Source organism: Spinacia oleracea, chromosome 1 (genome assembly GCF_020520425.1).
Source record: "Spinacia oleracea cultivar Varoflay chromosome 1, BTI_SOV_V1, whole genome shotgun sequence".
Classification (NCBI taxonomy): Eukaryota; Viridiplantae; Streptophyta; class Magnoliopsida; order Caryophyllales; family Amaranthaceae; genus Spinacia; species Spinacia oleracea.
The window spans coordinates 15,794,533-15,815,004 of record NC_079487.1 but is presented as its reverse complement, the minus strand read 5'-3'; the positions used below and the strand labels follow the sequence as shown (position 1 = coordinate 15,815,004).

The 20,472-nt window shown below is 36.9% G+C and overlaps 1 protein-coding gene across 8 annotated transcripts; it reads right to left on the bottom strand.

Annotated features, from left to right (window-relative positions):
* Positions 1–5,744: 5,744 nt before the first annotated feature.
* LOC110777201 (UBP1-associated protein 2B) lies at positions 5,745–12,795 on the bottom strand. Of its 8 annotated transcripts, none has more exons than XR_002530359.2 (3): positions 11,111–12,787; positions 6,943–7,077; positions 5,745–6,830 (listed from the first exon to the last, which is right to left on the bottom strand). XR_002530359.2 is itself a non-coding variant. In XM_056835079.1 (2 exons), exon 1 carries the CDS (start codon positions 12,638–12,640, stop codon positions 11,126–11,128), a length of 1,515 nt encoding a protein of 504 aa, XP_056691057.1. In that variant the 5' UTR covers positions 12,641–12,795; the 3' UTR covers positions 5,745–7,074; positions 11,111–11,125. The 8 variants fall into 8 exon arrangements, 5 of the variants coding, with proteins under 5 accessions (XP_056691057.1, XP_056691058.1, XP_021837501.1 ...); XR_008926342.1 differs by having other exon boundaries at positions 6,943–7,074; XR_008926343.1 differs by having other exon boundaries at positions 6,943–7,040.
* Between the last annotated feature and the right edge of the window lie 7,677 nt (positions 12,796–20,472).

Genomic DNA, 20,472 nt, shown 5'->3' with positions numbered 1-20,472 from the left:
TACGCATTTTAGGATAGAAGACCTCTACAGTGGAAGAAACTACTACCCTCCAGCTCGTAATGTTTAGTTCACAGTTAGGTTCTTTTTTGTTTACCTTTCCCGTTTATTGAACTGTCCGAATAAACTTTATAATTACACATCTTCCTCACACTACAATAAAAGCTTCTCTTGCACACAATCAAAACTAGATTTCATATATATACCCTAATTCATTTGATTAATTCACGTCTTTGCGTAATTTAGCATGTAATATATGCAGACCAAGACCGGGCCAACTGATTACCCATATTTACAAACAAATCTTTGTTCTCTCATATGTTCCTTCCATATAATCAAAATGATCAAATTTATACTACCAATCACAAATGAAAAATTAACTCTGAACATCAAAAACATTCTGCCTAATTTTTTTTGTTCCCACGCTTATTCACATTTGACCAAAACTCAAAAAAGTTCATACAATAGATGAATAACAAAAGTTTCATATAATCTGCAATTTCATAGTCGACAAAATCAACCCCAACACTCTAACTTAGTAGACAAAAATACTTGCATTATCTAGATTATACTAATACCCTAAAACTCTCAACCATATATGAATCCTCAATATATAAACCCTTCAAGCTCGATCAAAAACTATCCCAACTCCACTATGATTGTTCCAAGCACGATTACAACAACGAAATAATCCTAATCATCATCATCATAAACCAACATATATTGCATAAATGACGGATGAAGGCATCATTGTATCGTCATATGAGAATTTCATGCTTAAAACTAGAAAAACTACAATCCCACTAATTTTTGCATCATCTTGAACTTTAAATATTGAAATTCAAGCAAGGAAACACCATATAAATCTTGTAAATTAACATAGTAGAACTCCACAAATTAACCACCACCAGAGAACCACAATCAGACTATCAAATTATAAAAATAAATAAAAATTAAAATTAAAACTACGACATAAATACATGTGTAAAGAATACCTCTAGTCAAATAATTCAGCTTCTTCGTCGTCAATTACTTCAGATGTTGTTCGATCTACTGCCTCCAATCAACTACAGTCAATCGGCAATGGAAAACACAAATATTAGTTTTGCTTTAAATTAACTAAAGTCAGATTTTACCATTTCATGCAACTTCAGAGAGGCAACCTCACATCATGGACATCAGATCAGGTCTGTACAACTATGCTAAAGTCTAAATTCACATGCACTCTAGAAAATAATGAACGTCATAATTGGTTATACTACTCCGTATATACTGTTATGGGGCTGTAGTGAGATTCTCTTGTAGTTATTTTCTTCTATGTGAAATATAAAGTGGACTAAAAACAAGTGAGCAGACCTTCAGAACAGGTTATAATTGGTTATCGAAGTTTGATTTTCAAAGTTATTGATTCCTCCAGTTTTCTGATTTCAGGCACATTGACACCAGATGAGTGGGAAGTAGCTTACTTATATTTGGCTTTTGTGCTGAGAAAGGTAATTGGCACACTAAGAATATTGCGTTTTGTTGTTTGATAAATCAGGTGATATTATTCTAAAATTAAACATCTGTTCCATATCAGCGAGGGCAACCAGACCCAACGCAGAAGCGGAGTATGAAAAAGGGCGACAATGATACGCCCATTAAAAAGGAAGACATAATGTACATTACTAGTTGAGTTTAACAGGATAACATTTATTTGACTCTCAAAACACAACTTCGAATCTGGGACAGGTCCTATCCAAGATGCCAAACTACAGGTTGGCGTTCAGAGTTCAGACCTAAAACTCGGGGGTGGTGCTTTCTTTCAGTTCCATGCTTTGCTGAATGTAGATTCTTATCTGCATTTCAGACAGTTTTGAATGCAGTAGGCAATAAAGCAGAAAGTAATGTTATCTGGGTAGACATACAAAGAGACGCATTGTTCTCCTTTAGTAGAAAAGATTTCTCTCTGGTAAAATATCCCAAATGGAATTACCACACTAAAGCGTCTCACCTACATACATTTGTCGAATAAATAACATAACAGGAAGCATTACCGTATTCCATAAGCAATCTCCCTAAATTACGGTCCTTATTCCTAAACCATAACAAACTCACTGGACCAATACAAATTCTCTGTAAGTAAACTTTCTCAATTGCGGGATTTACATCTGAACCATAACAAAACTACTGGAATCAGTTACTGAACCATAATTTTGGGAGTTCATTTAGGTCTGTTTGATGCAGTTCTTGTTGATATCCATTTCCATGGTATCATTTCTCAAGTTATTGGTGGTTGATATCGTATTAAAGGTCTCTTGCAGCCAATATACATGCCAAAATAACATTAAGTGAAAAACAAATCCATCAGATATGATCACCAATCCTGCTGACTCCTGGAAGCCAACAGAAAAAGGATAGAAAAAAAGCCAATCATCATGTAAAAAAAGCCAATAGCTCTCGGTATTTTCTGGAATAGTTAAATCCAGATTTTTGTTTTTACATCCACACTATCAAGCCTAACCTAGACAGCTAAACAAATAACCCAAGTTTATGTCAATTTTGGCCCCACTAATTAACATTCACATATTCAACAATCTCCGGGCAAAGAAAAAGAAAATACATCAACAGATACACGAATTGAAGCAAAAATTCCAAAAATAACTCTTTTCGATCAGGATGTTAAGACAATTATTTCACAAAATACAGCAACAAAAACTAAATAACCATACAATTTGTATAATTTCCTGAAAATATTTTAAATATGTAGAGAAGAACTTAAAACATACAATTTCAGCAACAAAAGTAAAAATAAAAAAATAAAAAAACAAGAAAACTAACCTGGAAGATCGAATTACAGTCAAGAATTGAGCGGATTTATCAGATACACCAAGGAAGCAGCAACTCAAAACCCAGATGATGCTCGAATTTCTCCAACAAAAAAACAGAGGAAGCAACGAATTTATCTTGAATTTTTTGGGCGAATTGCGAATTCAATTGCGATTTCCTTGAAAATATAGGATGAGAAGTGAGATAAAAGTGGGATGAACTGAGAGAATTGAGGGATTTGATTGTGCTAACGGTATAGGTTGAAGACGAAATCCAAGGGATTCGCTAACGGTGTTGAACGTGATAGAGGACGGATTCGTCGGATTCGTCGGAGGGTGGTTAGGTTTTGGAGCTAGCTAGCAAGGTCGGTGATGGAGGAGTTGAGAGAAACGTGGGAGTTGTAGCCCAGTAAAGCGGGATTGCAAAAATTTCAATTAGGCGGGATTTTTTGTGAAAAATAAATTCTTTATGCAACACGTGGGTACCACGTGTCTTTTTAAGCACATATCGACGCTTCGGGGCGCCGAAATTTGTTTCGACTGTACAAACCGTCTAAATATGCAAATTACATATTCGCGCCCGCCTTACCCAAGCGACCCTTTCCAACAACGTCGAAACTGATCGGTCTAAATATGCACCCTTTTTTGTAGTGAATATAAATTTAATGTCAATGATTAAATATAAAGTATGCCTAATTTCAGTAATTTCCAAAAAATAAAGAACTTACCTGCCGAAGAATGAATATTCTCATGATAGATAATTGAATCCGAATTTAAATATCCCATAAACTTCTACCTTTCCAAATTCATCCCCTTATTGAATCATTGATGACTCAATTAAATAATTTAGTTGAGATCCGCACAAAAATGAAAAGGGAGAAGAGAGGATTAAGGAGTGATTGAAATTGAAACAAATTCATTCAAATTGGCAGAAGAATTGAATTAGCTAGGAGAATTGATTAATTTAATTTAATAAGTCATTGACTATGAATGTTGTAAGACGATTAATGATCCCAAGTTGGACTGGTTTTAAGTTTTTTTTTTAATTTTATTTTTAAAGAAGGAATATATGTTTGACCACGTGTCTTCTAAATAGTGTTGCTTACATGTCCTTAAAGTAGAATTGATTTTCTTTTTTAAATACTAGGTATTGATATGTTACCCACCTCTCGAACCAAAAAGACAGGTAATGAAGATGGATAATTAATTCCATTATCTTACTTGATAACACAAAATACGTAGTATGTTCTTGATATATCTAGAAGTTAACTAGTTAAGATTATCACGAGTCAATACATAAGATATTAACTTAAAGAATAATTACACTCTTAATTATTTTAGGCTAGTATGCCCGTTCATGAAATTGATTTCCACGTTTTGCATGCACCAATTCTTGATTTACTAATATAAATGAATACATGCACCAATGCTAAGTGGCGGAGCAAAAAAAAAAATTGGGTTATCGACAGTGGCGTATTCGGAACTTTTAGGGTGTTGTGTCACTATCGTACACAACACACAATATACTTAAAAAAATATATATATCGTCCCAAAAGTAATAAATATTCATATTACAATCAAATACCTACAAAATTATTATAATTATTCTCTACGGGTACGGGTTGCAATGGTGAAATGTAAGAGATCAAGTATTTAAAAAACTGATCTCTTAGTTTGAATTGAACATGGAAACTGATAAGTCACTCAAAACTTTAAGACACCGACTATTTCAAGGACTTGTCTCTTAGATTTATCACATACTGTAGCCTGATGGCACGGGGGTTGGAATTTTCTAGTATCACCTAAAAGACTTGTTCTAGTTATAACAGGTCTCTTAGCTCTCAGCTATGTATTCTTTAAAAAAATAAAAATAAATTGTATGGTCAATTGACTACCCTTGCACCCATGTGACTCACTATGTTTTTAGATAAGGTCTTATTCTTTTAAATTTCTTTTCTTTTAAATTTAAATTCATTTAAAGTCTTTTATGTACAATTCAATACATAGTTATTCAGGCCAACAAATCGACCCTAGCTCAAATCATTTAATTACGTAACACAAACTTTTCCATAACAAGTGCAAAAGATATAGATCCAATGACGAAACAATTAGTTATTGTGCTTATATAGAATAGGGTACTATTAGATTCTATGTTTGAACCAAAAAAATAGATAAAATCATGGTCTAAAATGTCTGCCCACTATCCTAATTTTATAATAAAATTTGGAAATTAGCAACTTAATTAATTACATGTTTCAATAAAAATAGTACGGAATCAATATTTTCTCAAGGGAACATAAAGATCTAATTTTCAGCTTTTTGAGTTGGATCTCCATAGGCGTGAATTATAACGTTGGTGGTCCACTAAATTGCACAAATACTACTTCCGTATAACTTCTCTTAGGAATCTACCAAATTTGTATTATCATTACTATAATTAGTAAAATGCTCTAGTTTCCTTTATAGGATGGACTTAATAGTGCCACTCTCAGCATTGAAAAAATAATGTTTTTTAAAAAAATTATATTTTATCTCTGTCGTTTTTATGCTATTCTCGATTTTTCCTCTTCACTGTACCACTATGTCTTCCCACTGTTTAGGTTGTGATTTTATTGAGTAAACAAAACAGGACGTTATACACAAAGAGAGAAAGTGAAAAGGAAAGATTTACGTCAGAAGAAAAAAGATTGAGAGATTGGTAAACGATGATTATGAGAATGTTGAATTGGATAGAACAAATGGTGGTCAGGCGATATTGGGATTGAATTTGTTGGTAATGCTAATGATTTGGTGGTAGTACTTATAAGTGTGGTTGAGGTACACAAAAAATCCCTAGTATGGTAAAAAGAGGGGATTGTCTTAAATTTTTCTTTGGTACTTAAAAATTGTCCTTGGTTCATAGATCATAGACTCATGGTCATGGCATAAAAGGTCGAGGCATTTGTAATTCAAAGAAAATAAAGCGTATAATTAACTTTAATGAAAGTTTTATATGAATGTCACAATACTCGCAAAGATGAGATGAGTTTTTCTTGATACAAGTTGAAAAATTACAACCAAAAGAAACCAATTTTGCAAGTCTCATTACCTCGACCATCCATGATACGAGGGACCATTGAAATAGGATTGAGATTCTCTTTTACAGCATCTCTGTATACAAAGAAACCAGCACAGTTGAACAGCCTAGCCTGATGGCTCGAACCGAAACAATTCACCCCAAATCTTGGCAACGAACGATATCAACTTCTCTGAGATCAGTACCAGATTTCTTGCCATTTCAAACTCAAATTGAATTGCTCTAATCATGATATCCTCCCAAGACTTCATAATAATACGCCCCTGCCCCTTAAATCAAATCATCTTGTGGGGCGTCTCAAGTGCATTCCAATGCCGTCTATACAACATTCCTCAATCTCACCATATTTCATAATTCATATTGATGGAAACCAGTTTCAACTTTCAACCTTGCCTCGATTGTTTTCATCAACCCCATATTATTCAGCCACCAATTCTGACTTTACTAAATACTCCATACAAAGTAGTACGTAAAATTATGGATACATACATTCAAACTCGTATTTTACGCAAAAGACTTATAAAATGGATTAAATCATTCACTTGCCCTAAGTTCTTCAAAAGAAACTAAAGGAGAGGAGTTCGGAGTTCCTTATGCAACATAATGACTTTAAGGCTGCAGAGATTTCTTTTTGTTTGCCGCACCAACTACGGCCTCTGCCTTAATGGATGTCCTTGTAAAAACACACAAAGTGTTGCATGTACATCTCCTCGGGTAAGTGGTTCTAACAAAAATGAATAACCAATTACTCCTTTTTCACTTAAATTTTGCTCTACAAGACGAGTCGGTTATCCGTATGGTAACAAAATAATTATGCAAACTGCAAACCGCATGGGCGCACAACAAACTGGATAACATATTGTTAACATACGGCCTCTTATTGCTGCTTAAGATGAATCAATTAAAACAATTGCGGATGGCTTAGAGAAAAAACACATCCGAGGATAGCCCTGTAAAGATCAGCAAGAATTAGGAATAAATCGAGCAATTTACAACCCATTCATCCTGTTACAATCTAGACACTTCCCAACAATAACAAAATGCAAAGCAGACATCACTTACTTGAACATTTACGACAACACAATTCTGTTGTGATAATATTCAAATCGCAAAAAACCCCCAACACTTCGACAAGCTTTCATCAGCTCTTCGGGAGATAACTGTATCAAATGCAATCCAGGGAGTTCTTCAAGTCTTCTGAGGAGCATTAAACCATTACCAACCACAGAAACAACACCCACAACTCTGCCTTCAACTCAAGATAAATCTATACTTTCACAATAACGGACATTTACCAATCCACTGTCAAACAATCCTGGATATCTACCAATACACTGTATCAACAATCCTGTCCTCCAAGATGTTTCAATGACCAACAGGAACATAATCCTTTTGCAAGCACTTTTTGAACTTAAAACACAGAGTTTCAACAATAAACACAAGGTTTTCCCACTCATATTGTGATTATAAGCACCCACAAAGAACCACGCATACAAAGATTAAGATTCCTAAAGAATGCAAGTTAAATATTTCAAACCCTAGTTCCGTTTATTCATAGATCATGTCAGCCTGTCAAATAGTAGGCTGTGAGAAAGAAGATGTCCGTAGAAGCCCACGACTGATATACTAAGAAACTACTACTACGCAGGACAGACTGCTTAAAACATGGCTTAAGCAGTAGTAAAAGAGTGATTTCTGATTATTTTCAGGAAATTAACACAACCAAGGGTAATGGAATAAGGATTATTCAAGAAATTAAGAGAACAGGAGGAAATAAAAGAGGGAACAGCATTTGTATTAGCTTGCAGAAGATAGAAATGCAGAAAACATTGTAACGCTTTCAAGTGACCAAACTCACTCCCAACGAATTACAATAAAACGATACCTCTCTCCATAAATCCCAAATTCCCTTCCCTTATACTACTTTCTCTGTATATAACAAACTTCTGTGAATATTCCCTCCTGTTAATCACCCTTCCCTTCTACTGACATAACAAAAGAACCCCTAACAACATCATGGTGCACTGCCTATTCCACCATTATACTTGCGTCTGGAAAATGAAAATTTTGATTTGTAACTTGCTAAAAAACAAGCTCTCTCCCAGGAAATGGGGGAGGAGCGCCCTGGAGACTAGACCAATATAATCATCACTAGACAAAATAAAGCAATATAAGAGTCCTCTTCTAATCATGTTGCTATTTCATCCAACACATCAAGTTTCACATCTTTCAAAACAACAAAGTTCTCCCCCAAGAGAGGGGACACAAGCACTGTACATTTGTCACTATGTACCACAAAATGCATCCACACAAGAATTTTAAGATTTTCTTGGCTAACAATTCCAGGTTTGAGAGGCCGGTCTGAGTGGTATTCAGAAAACAGATTCTCTGGTTCAAGAAAGTTCATCAAATATGGGGTTGCACAGTGTCGACTAGAACAGAAAGAAAGATGACAGCAAGAAAAATCTTCTCAAATCAGCAGTAAAACAAATGGCATGGATTTTTACCAATAGTAAACCATCTCAAATAATCTCCCACAAATTCACATATGACATGGGTTATGGAAGAAACACAGAAAACAGATGCACCTTCAGGAAAGTTTCAAAAAAAGTCTATACAATATCCTTCGGAAGATATTAAGCTGACTATTGTATTTTTCTTTTGGACAAGGAAAGGGTATCCAGAAAATCCAAACCCTTTATCTAACTTTAGATGCGTTCTATTCACCTGATTTTCACTTTATTTTCTGAAGGTATCTTGTCCAAACCTATGAATACTTAATTTAGTTATAAATTGTACTTGGGTAGCCCTTATTTTACCAGAAACAAGTAAAAAGAAGGTGAACAAAACACCCTGCCTTTATCCGTATCCGGAGGATTCTCAGCAACGAGAAACCTACAACATCACCACCCAACATCCCTACAGAAGCTCCCACCATCGGGTTGGAAAAGGTAGAGAACATAACAAGTTTCAGCAATAATTGAAGGTATGCTTTCTAGGATTTCAAAACAACTATCAGGAGAACATCACAGCAAATGACAGACATTATACATCATACAACAGATCAATCATGAAAGATTAAGGGCACCAACTGAACCTCAAACGAGGACTATTAACTAAGTCATAGAATGTGTGAGATCCAGTGCATAGAATGGATTGGCTCTTGATGGGGCAAGGTTAGAGCAAATTACAATCACTTAAATCAACTATTAAGCATAACTATAACTAAAATCCTTGTTGGTCTAGCTTAAAATTGCATGCTTCTTTGAAATCACATCTGCCCCATCGCTTTTAAATTTAAAAAAATGAAAGGATAGATGGGGAGTCAGGAAGATACAAAAACCTAAATGACAGATTATGTACATGGAATGTAAAGCACTGAATCCAAAAATAATAGTTTCATAGCACCTAAAGCAGTGAATTAAAAAATAACAATTTTATGGCACTATTTTGCTCAGACTCTTCTTATAGGGGTGCCGTGTCCGACAAGGGATAGGAGGATCCTACACTCCTCTGGCACTCAAGATGTATTTATTTCATACAAGGCCACTATATATTTGGGTATCATGTCGTGTCGGAGGATCCTCCAGTGTCGGAGGATCAGACACCGACACCCTCTGTCAACCAAAGTATAGTCATGGCTTCTTAATTTCTGAACTTCAATCTGCCCCTACGGGTAAAAGGATTAACCATCTACATCAACAACTACCTGCACTTGTAAAAACAATGCCCTACAATACTGATTATATGTAGCACGAAACAAACCAGCATCCTATTACTGAATAGCCAATTCAAGCAAAACGGTGAAAAACAAGAAAAAGTATATGAATGCAAAAAATGGAACTGCTTCAGAAGACAAAAATGTAGTAAAAAAAGATAATAAGGTTCAATAAAACCCTCAGTAAAACATCCATAATAGTTTTCAAAGTTACACGAACTTTGTAAAAAGTACTCAATATAATCCCTGGAGCTTTAAAGAAAAAATAGACCTTAAAATATTACAGAGTTTAAAAAGGAACACAAGGTAAAAAGAAGAGAAGAAATGAAAACAGCAATTCTATTTGTTCGTTCAAAGACAACAGCCTTTCTAAAAAGAAACAGAAAGTAGATAGTAAATCTTATAAAGTTCTCGTTTTGCCTCTTCAAACTTGGGAAGAATCACCACACGAAAAAGACTGATGCACCTATTAGAGATCTGCACAATGAATAAGTAAAACATAAAAACAACTTCCAGAAATTCAAAATTCTGCACCTAAGTAGTAACAAAATATGAGGATTCTTCAAATCATTAGAGGTAGTCCAGGTTCACTGCTTAAAAACAGCATCTGAATTCATGTACAAATATCAATTAGTTACAAAAGGAATTATATTCCGCACGACAGTTACCTGAAATCGACATTTACTTCAATAAGAAATTTTCATCACGAATGCAATAATTTGAAAGTTTTGCAAATGCCAATATAGAAAAGTTACACAAATACTAAATCATTGAAGTTTTTCAGTGTCATTGTTTTCTTAATTAAGAAAACAATTCACTTTGAGAACCATAAAAATGCAAAGAACTACATCAAGAAATGCACAAATTCAGGGTCTATAACGTGACAAGTAAAGATGCTGCTTCACTGACAGTCTGACACCCATCTAGTTCGACGGCAAAAAGCAATCACAAGCACGTGATTAACACGAAGGGTTCAAAAACACCAAATTAGGTCTTGGCATATCAACCACCAAACTCCACAGAGCAAGAGAACTTGTGTGCTCGCATGGTAACAAAAAAGTAGTACAAGTCCGCCTAATTGATGCTATTAAACCAGCTACTACACAAAAATCAACTCAAATACTCCCTCTGTCCCTAAAAGATTGCCCCATACTCTTTTTCTAGATGTCTCCATTGGTTTGCACCATACCTCGTTAGTAATTTTTTTTCTCACTTGCTTTTTCTCTATCTATCTCTCCTTAAAAGGACCCACCTTACCAATTCATATACAATTTTTACACCCAAAAATAATAAAGTGAATTTTTCTATATGGACGGAGGGAGTATATTAATATATCATCACACCTTCAACGCCAATAATGATCACAACAAAACCTAACAAACCAATCGGAACATAAATCAAGGAAATCAATTCAAATTTACTACCAATGACGCCATATTTGATATCACAGGATTAAATTTGGTTAATTCCAAGTCCACTAAGGAACTAGATCTCAATAAAAAGAGGGTATACCTGCAAGAGCCACACTCAATGGCCACCATAAGGTGCAACACCACCCATATGCCCATGCTGTGACGACCTCCCTCCAGCGCCACCTTGCCCCATGTGCTGATTTGGATATGCGCCCTGTAACCCACCCTGTCCATAGCCACCCAAAACACTTGGATTTACCCCAACATTGGGCGCTCCATACCCATGTGATGCACCAGGAGCACCTGCCATTCCACCACCAAGGGTCCCAAGCAAATTATTCAGCCCTAACCCTGCCCCTTGCGAAGCCAACAAAGCTGTTAACGCCTGTCCTAATGCTGGATTCAACCCCGGAGCAGCCGGTCCCTGATTATACCCAACGCCTCCAATGGACTGCCCCATCAATCCTGCACCAGTAGCTGGAGGTCCACCAATCGCCCCTGCCAAATTTGGGTTATCAACCCTTCCCCCAAAATGCTGTCCTCTGGGCTGATGACCCATATGCTGCTTCCCAGGCTTAGGCCCGTCAATTGCCTGCTGACAATGCAAAACATGCCCCTCGAAATGCTTGTGCGGCTCTTCCAAGGCCTTCTTGGCACTCTCAACACTCCTGTACACAAACAAACAAAACCCTTTTGGCTTCCCCGTATGTTTATCCAACCCCAATGGCCCTTCCTCAATCTCCCCAAACTTGGCAAAATATGCAGACAGCTTATGCGGATCAATATCAGCAGAAACATTGCTCACATAAATCTTTCTCTGTGTGTATTCCGACATAGGTTGCTGAGGCTGCACCACTGCAGCAGTACCCATAGAGGATGTAGGCACAGGCCCCACCGCAGCAAGCTGACAGGCCGTCATACGCCCACCGATCCTCTTCTGCGGCATCTCAAGCGCTTTACGAGCCCCACTCCTCGACTTAAACAATATAAATCCGTACCCCTTCGACTTTCCTGAGATCTTATCTGTCACCGCTTTACAATCCTCGATCTCACCGTATTGCGAAAACGCACTCCTCAAAGTATCAGCCGTCGTATCCCACCCCAACCCATGAACAAAGATCTTCCGATGCACCGTATCCTCATCCGCAACCTTGCGTATACGAGACGCCACATCAGGGTGATTAATTGCTGCTTCACAGAGTATCATGATCAACTGCTCCTTCGTGAAAGGTTCAAGAAGCAATGGAATCGGCTCGTCATCAGATGATCCTTGCGTAGTAGTATGATCTTCTTCAATCGGCTTCGGTTCTTCTTCAGTCTCTTCTATCTCATCTCCTTCCTCCTCGTCACCCTCCTCCTCATCCTCCTCCTCTACTTCCTCGAACATCGCTTCTTCTTCCTCTTCAACTTCTTCTTCAACCTCTTCTTCAACCTCCTCTTCCATCGGCGGCGGTTGTTCTTCTTCTGCTTCGACTGCCTTCAATTTTTCCGGCTCCTGTTCCGGTTGTTTTTGTGCTTCTGGTTGTTGTTCTTGTTCTTCTTCGTTTTGCGTCTTCTTCTGCAGCTTCTTCTGTTGCGCAGAGGTTGCGGTTTCTGCGGATTTAGCGCTGAGCTTTCGCTTCTTTGCCATTGTTGAATGTAAGAAGAATTAGGGTTTTGGAGATGGGAGAGTGATTGAGTGGTGGAGGAGATAGATTGGGGATTTAGGGTTTCAAAGGGGAGGTGATGAAAGCAAAGTATCCCCTTTTTGAGTAGGTAAAAGGAGATTGATAAATCCGCGGGTTCTGGATTTTTTGGGTGAAAATATTGGGCTTTTATATTGTTTAAAGGAGTATTTTCCATTTGGGCTTTGATATCACTGATTAGTGATTAGAGTTGGGCATATGCTGATAGTATAGGTATGTGCTAAGCTCACATGTCTCGTATTTCATGTCTGAAATAGACCGAGGAAAAGTGGTGACGTGTTATGTATCTCTTTATGAGGCTCATAGTCATGTCGTGCTTGTGGGGTCCCTTAATAATTTTAATATTGTTTGTTAATTGGGTAAAAATAAGTGTACCTAAGTGCGAGAGTCTCGTAGTGCCCGTGTTAATTTTCTAAAATGATGTCCATGAATGGTAAATCTCCCATCAAATGTTTCTTGTGCCGTGTCGAACTTACAACATGCTCTTGTCGTGTCGAGCTAATATTGTGTCAGGCTCGGACATCCAGTGTGTCCGTCTGGCTCATGCCCAACTCTATGATATATAGGTTAATATATAGGTAGAGTCGTGGAGGCGCAGAGTTGTCAAATCGAATGTGAATAATGTATCGAGTCTGATCAATGCAAATACATAAGTACATGACTTGGTCTATTCGAATTTTGTCAGATTATTCTTGGATCGAGTTAAATCATGCCATTTTTTACAACTTCATACTTCATCCGTTTTGAAAGAATGGAGACACTTACACATTTCACAACAACCAAGATAAATTATATTGTTTAAAGGAGTATTTTCTATTCGGGATTTGATAACACTGATTAGAGTTGGGCAGTGCCGACAGTATATGTCTGTATTAAGCTTACTTGCCTCGTAGTTCATTCTGAAATAGACTAAGGAGAAGTGGTAACGTGTTATGTATCACTTCATGAGGCTCATTGTCGTGTCGTACTTGTGGGGTCCCTTAATAATTTTAATATTGTTTGTTAATTGGTTAAAAATAAGTGTATCTAAGTGCGAGAGTCTCGTAGTGCCCGTGTTAATTTTCTAAAACGATATCCATGAATTGTAAATCTCCCATCAAGTGCCTCTTGTGCCGTGTCGAACTTAGAACATGCTCTTGTCGTGTCGGGCTAATGTCGTGTCAGGCTCGGACATCCAGTGTGTCTGTTTGGCTCATGCCCAACTCTATGCTATATAGGTTAATATATAGGTAGAGTCGTGGAGGCGCAGAGCTGTCAAATCGAATGTGAAGAATTTATCGAGTCAGATCAGTACAAATACATAAGTACATGACTTGGTCTATTCGAATTTTGTCAGATTATTCTTGGATCGAGTTAAATCATGCCATTTTTTACAACTTCATACTTCATCCGTTTTGAAATAATGGAGACACTTACACATTTCACAACAACCAAGATAAATTATATTGTTTAAAGGAGTATTTTCTATTCGGGCTTTGATATCACTGATTTGAGTTGGGCATGTGCCGACAGTATAGGTCTGTGCTAAGCTTACTTGCCTCGTAGTTCATGTCTGAAATAGACTAAGGAGAAGTGGTAACGTGTTATGTATCTCTTCATGAGGCTCATTGTCGTGTTGTGCTTGTGGGGTCCCTAAATAATTTTAATAGGCCATGGGCCAACGATGCGCCCATGGGATGGGCCTTGCACCTCGTGTGCTTGGCTCGTGGGTTTGCTTTCGTGTTTGCTATTAAATTATTTATTCAATAATTCATTTATCGTTTCGTACTTGACGATCCATTGTCGTACGATACGACTTTTCGTTTCGCCTAGCTTACGAATATACACAACACGATATACGATTTCACGATCCAATGTTAAATCATATAATTATGTTTTCCGAACTAATTTCCCGAAAAGCTATTAAATGAATTTCCTATTCATTTAATTCGATGATCTATTACATGCCAATGGTGTGACCTTATAGGTTCAGTCAAGAGTAAGTTGTGAGCCTAATTAGGATTAGAACTCACTGATCGGAAGCATTGCTCCAGCCAGCTGTTCCGATCAATTCATCTCACTAAATTAATTGTTCGTAATTAATCTGAACCTTTGGTATTAGACTAATGTACATTGGGTGAAGGACACATTTCCTTCAGTCTCCCACTTGTCATTTAGACAAATGTGCATTCACATTATTTTGTCACTTAGTGTTACTTGTTCAATATAAGGTAAGATCCAGGCCATCCTTATTAGGTCTAGAAGTGTTTCTCGAATTGAGTTCAACTGTTAAACTTTTACAAAAGGTTAAGCCTTAACTATTCTAAGCATGGTCGTGCATTTTCACAGTATCTAACTCTTTGAGAGGCCTTGTTACACAACAACACCATATCCTATCAAAGATAGGAGGACAATCCAGTCTTGCAATCTATGAATACGCAGTACGTTGGTTCATAGTACGCCCAATAATTGCTTTTATAGTCTCTTTTTACGATGCGACGTTTAGCGAGCATCAAAGCGAACTAATCTTCAAACGAGCAATCATATTTACTCATGTTTTGAGGAATGATTCTAATAACCATTAAAGAGAACTACTTATGACATGACTTTAATCTCTTAAAGTGTTCTCATGGTCAATCTGATACAAGATCAAATAAGTATCTATGCAAAATATTTCTGACATATAATGTCCATCTAGTTCAATAAACTGAACTATAAATCTACTTACAACTAATCTTCATTAGTCATTGGTCGTCCAACCTTTCAATGACTTGGATTAGGGATCCTTTGTGACTTCAATATTCAAGTTCACTTATGGGTGTTTCTTTGTTAAAGAATCCATCTTGACATCCCATTTGAATGTTTTGAATCACTTGGACTTTATCATTTAATACTAAACCAAAATTAAATGAATATGAAATAAAGAATTTCATAAATATAAAATGGTTAAACCAATTGTTTTAAACACAGATCTAACAAATGTTCTAAAACAAAACATAGAAAATCAGAGCCATTCTCGTACATGCTTGATTTCCATGGTTGCTACATGTGCATTGTATTTCACTTGTGGCAACGGTTTAGTCAATGGATCCGCGACGTTGTCCTCAGTTCTAACCTTGAAAATCTCGATTTCTTTCCGTTCAACAATTTCTCGAAGTATGTGAAATCGCTGCAGTACGTGCTTGGACTTCTAGTGGCTCCTAGGCTCCTTTTCCTGGGCAATGGCTCCACTATTATCCCATTATAAAGCCACTTGTCCCTTTATGGAGAGGCGACCCCAAGTTCTTCAATGAACTTCCGAATCCAAACAGCTTCATTTTCTGCTTCTGAGGTAACAATGTACTCGGCTTCAGTTGTAGAATTCGCAATAGTGCTTTGCTTAGCACTTTCCAGGTTACTGCTGAAGGAAATAATGCCCTTGGTCCAAGTATGCATATAATATTAAGTCTAATAAATGCGGTTCAGTATTAATTAACAAGTTAATAATTCAGTGAGATCAAGTGAGTTGAATGCCTAGCTAGAGGCCGCTTCAGTTCAAGTGGAATTAATGATATTAATCCACAGCTTACTCTTGACTGAACCCGTAGGGTCACACAAATAGTACGTAAATGGATCAAGTATTTAATGACATTAAATACTCCATCTATGGATATTCGGAATCGACGAATCTTAGTTTCAGTGGGAGCTCAGATCGTCACAAACAAGAAATGAATACTCCGGAAACGATGATATTACCGGAAACGGAAATATGGATCGTATCGGAAATATAAATATTATCCAAGTCGTAGATGTTGCCGGAAACGGAAACATGGTACGTATCGGAAAATATTATTGGAAATGGAAATATTACCGGAATCGGAAATATTGCCGGAAACGGAAATATTGTCGGAATCGGAAATATTATCGGAATCGGAAAATAATTCCGGAAACGGAAATATTAAATATTGTTCGTATCGGAAATGAATTCCGGAACCGGGAATTTAATCGGAAGTGCATCGTACGAATTAGCATCGGACGAGGCTTGCTAGACGAAGGCCCAGCACGAAGCCAGGCCCGCGCCCAGCAAGCCGAGCGCCCAACATGGAGCTGCCACAACCTTGCCAGGCCCAGCGCAAGGCTAGGCCCATCAAGGCCTTGGCGCGCGCGCACGCTAGGCGTGCTGTTGGGCTGCGAGCAGCGACTGCTCGTGTGGGCCGCAAGGCCTGCGCGGGTGGTGCGATGCTCGTGGCCATACGATGCTCATGTTCGTAACGAATCCTAATCCTATCGGAATTCGTGTATTGATTAAATCCTAATCCTAATAGATTAAATTTATTATTTAGAGTTCAAGTTGGATTCTAATGAATAAATCCAAATCCTAGTAGGATTATAATTCCTTTTCCATACCTCTATAAATAGGTGCCTAGGGTCATAATTTATAGAAACAATTGAAGTATTCAAAGGTAAGATTTTCAAGAAAAATCAGTCACTCTCTTGCCCCTATTTAGCCGAAATCTATACTACCTTAAGGGCGATTCTAGTTGGTCAAGCTTAAGGCGGATCCGGACGTGCTGTGGACTATCTACGGAGGGACGACACTTGGAGTCCTAAAGACTTGTTCTTGTTCGGTTCGGGCGCAGCTAGGGAGGGCACGCAACAAAGTGTATGCATCTAAATTATGCTAAATGATTATGTGTAAATAATATGTTTCCTGGCTTTATGGTTTTTCCGCATGATTTATGTTTTGTCATATGTATCATAACCTAACAGTGGTATCACGAGCCTCTTATTATTTTCATAATCTAAATTGCATAAACATGGTTAAATTTTACAAATTTGCAAAGAAAAGGGGTGATTAATTTTCGTAATTGTTAATTAATTGCAAATTGCGTTTATTTAATTATATGTACGCAGTTTTTCGGCAGTTTCTTCGTTACTCATCCAAATCGAGTGATTTTTGTGTCAATTCCGCGTGTAAAAGGCATTCTATGTACCCAGAATTCCCAAATTCGAAGCCTAACTATGACTTTTCGGAGGTTTTAGTTTTTCGAACGCAAAAGTTTGTAAATTTAAAATGTTAAATTAAATATTTGCGATTCTTGTTGATAAATCTTGAATCTTTGATTGACCTACTGTATATGTTTAACAAGTTTGAATGCCTATCCTTGTTAATTATACAACCTAATTTGTAATTATGATTAATTTGTTGAAATTCGAATAATTTAGAATTAATTTGATTTTCATAATTAATTAATAATTTAATTAGGTACCAATGATTAAAAACCACCATAAAAATTGTTAATTTGTGTTAAATTTTAAATTTTTATGACCTAGATTTGAATCCATGTTAATCGGAAATTAATTGATTAATAAATTTTCGATTTTTCGCCCTAAAATTATGAAATTAATATGATTTATTAATTTGTCATTAATTTTGGAAATAAAAGTTTTAATTTTTATCCAATTCGCTCATAAAACTTGCACGCACAAAGCAATGGACGCTACGTGTTACCCTTAAGGGGTGTTGTATAGTGCGGGCATGCGACGACGAGCAAGGGAGCTCATCTCCCATGCGGTACGAATGCAGTGAGCAAGGCGAGTAGCACGCGAGCACAAGGCAGCAGCCCTGCCTTGCGTCGAGTGCTGCGATGATGCATGGGCGGATGGGCGAAGAAGCAAGGCGAGCGAGAATGGCAGGCGTGCGCGCGCGAGCAGCGAGGGGTGCCTCGCAGCACGAGCGCTGCCTCGCCTTGCCTCGCCAAGCAACTGCTGCGCTACGAAGCAGCGAGCGATGCTGCGCGCAAGCGTGGCTCGGCTTGCTGCGTTTGCGCGTGGCAGCTGCTCGTGCCTTGCTGTGCGATCACTCGTGAGGGGCGATGCTGCCTCGAGGACTCGACGGGGTATGGGCGCAAGCCCATGGCCTCGTCTTGACCCGATTGATGCGCTTTGAATTTAATTTTAAATTTTCAGTTCGGAAGCGATTTTAATTAATTTTAAAAAATTTACGTAATTTAAATTGTTTTCTTGGATTTTAATTTTGAATATTATAATTATTATAAATTTTATTTATACTAATTATTTTACTAAAATTAAATCTTGAATTAATTTAAATTCGTTTAATTCAACTGAAATAAATTAAATTAATGGATTCGATTATAAATTTATATGAGCTTTAAATTTTAATTAAATTTGTATGTTTCCGGTTAGACTAGAAATACATTTTTATGTTTAAAATTAGTAAAGCATATGAATTTATTGCTTTAAGTGGAAGCATTTTTAGTCATAAACTCTTGATTAGTTCTACAAATCCTTTAAGGTTAAACAACTTGATTAGAATTAATAAGGACTGAATAATTGGTAGATTATTGGTGCCCTTAATTAATTGCTGCAAATATTTATGTGATGCATAAAATGTTTTACTAACCAGCTATGTGGGCCATTCATGATAATTAATGAGTGAATGGTATATATTGTATATGTACTGTTTTGCAGGTTATGGAGTGACTAGTATGACCCAAATAGGATAGAAAATATGGTCTGCGTACCATTAATTTGAATGTAATTGGTCTAATGCACCAAATTTGCTTTTCAATTTAAATATGGTCTGCGCACCATCAAATAGTTGTAATTAGTTTAATTATAGCTTATCATATTTGAAGAAAATGGCGCCTCCCACGGTGAAATTCAAGACGAAGTTACCATTTTCGAGACGGACTTTGAAGTTGAAGCTTCAAGATGAAGTCGGGCCATACTAGATCACATTTATCTTTTGCATGCTTTAAGTTATTTATTGCTTTTAAATATGTCTTAATTATGCATGAGATTGTGGCTTGATTATGTTGCATGATTAAGGATTTTAGTTCACTTAAAATCTAACCAACATAGTAAGAGCCTTAAGTTCCAAACTTAAAAATTGAGTTAAAAGGTGTCATGCCAAAATAAACACTTACTTGGATATCCTTTACATCAATCTAGTAATAGTTTTCGCTCAGCGAGGTGTTACTTATTGGTCCTAAAGGGGTAAGGTACACAAATAATTGTGAGTACATGTTAGTTTTGGTGAAACTCAACGATATAAGTAAGGAGTCCTTTTATGTCGTGGCAAAATCGATAGGTTTACCTAATAAGTTCTTAGACGTACCTATCAACCAAGAGTAGTTTCTAGACTATTAGCAAAAGGCTTTTGCTTACCTAAAAGATTTTAGAATTGAGTCCAAATACATAATGTGCTTAATTCTTCAATGGATTTTAGGGTCTTGGAATCATTTTATTCACACCTGCCGGAACACATAACTTGAATAAAATGCTTAATGAACATTGAATTATGCATGTATGCTAGAATTTAAGTTTATTAAGAGAAACTGTGAATGGTTATTTATTTGTTTATTCTTTTCAATTGTAGTTTTAATTATGGCAAACAACAATTCATTCAACATTCGATCAATTCTCGAAAAGGAGAAGTTGAGCGGGAAAAACTTCCTTGACTAGCAAAGGAACTTGCAAATAGTTCTTATGCAGGAAGAAAAGGAGTATGTCCTGGAAGAGGCGATGCCCGAAGCCGCAGGCGAAGGGGTCACTCAGGCAGCCCTCAATCGTTGGATTGATGCCAACAAGGATGTGAAATGTCTAATGCTTGCAACCATGAGTTCAGATCTACAAAAAACGTTCATCAACTCAGATGCTTTCACGATCATCAGTGAGTTAAAGAACATGTTCCAAGATCTGGCTCGAGTCAAAGATTCGAGACTCATAGGCAAATTCTTGAGACCAAGCATAAGAAAGGCGAGCCCGTAAGTCCACATGTTCTCAAAATGATTGG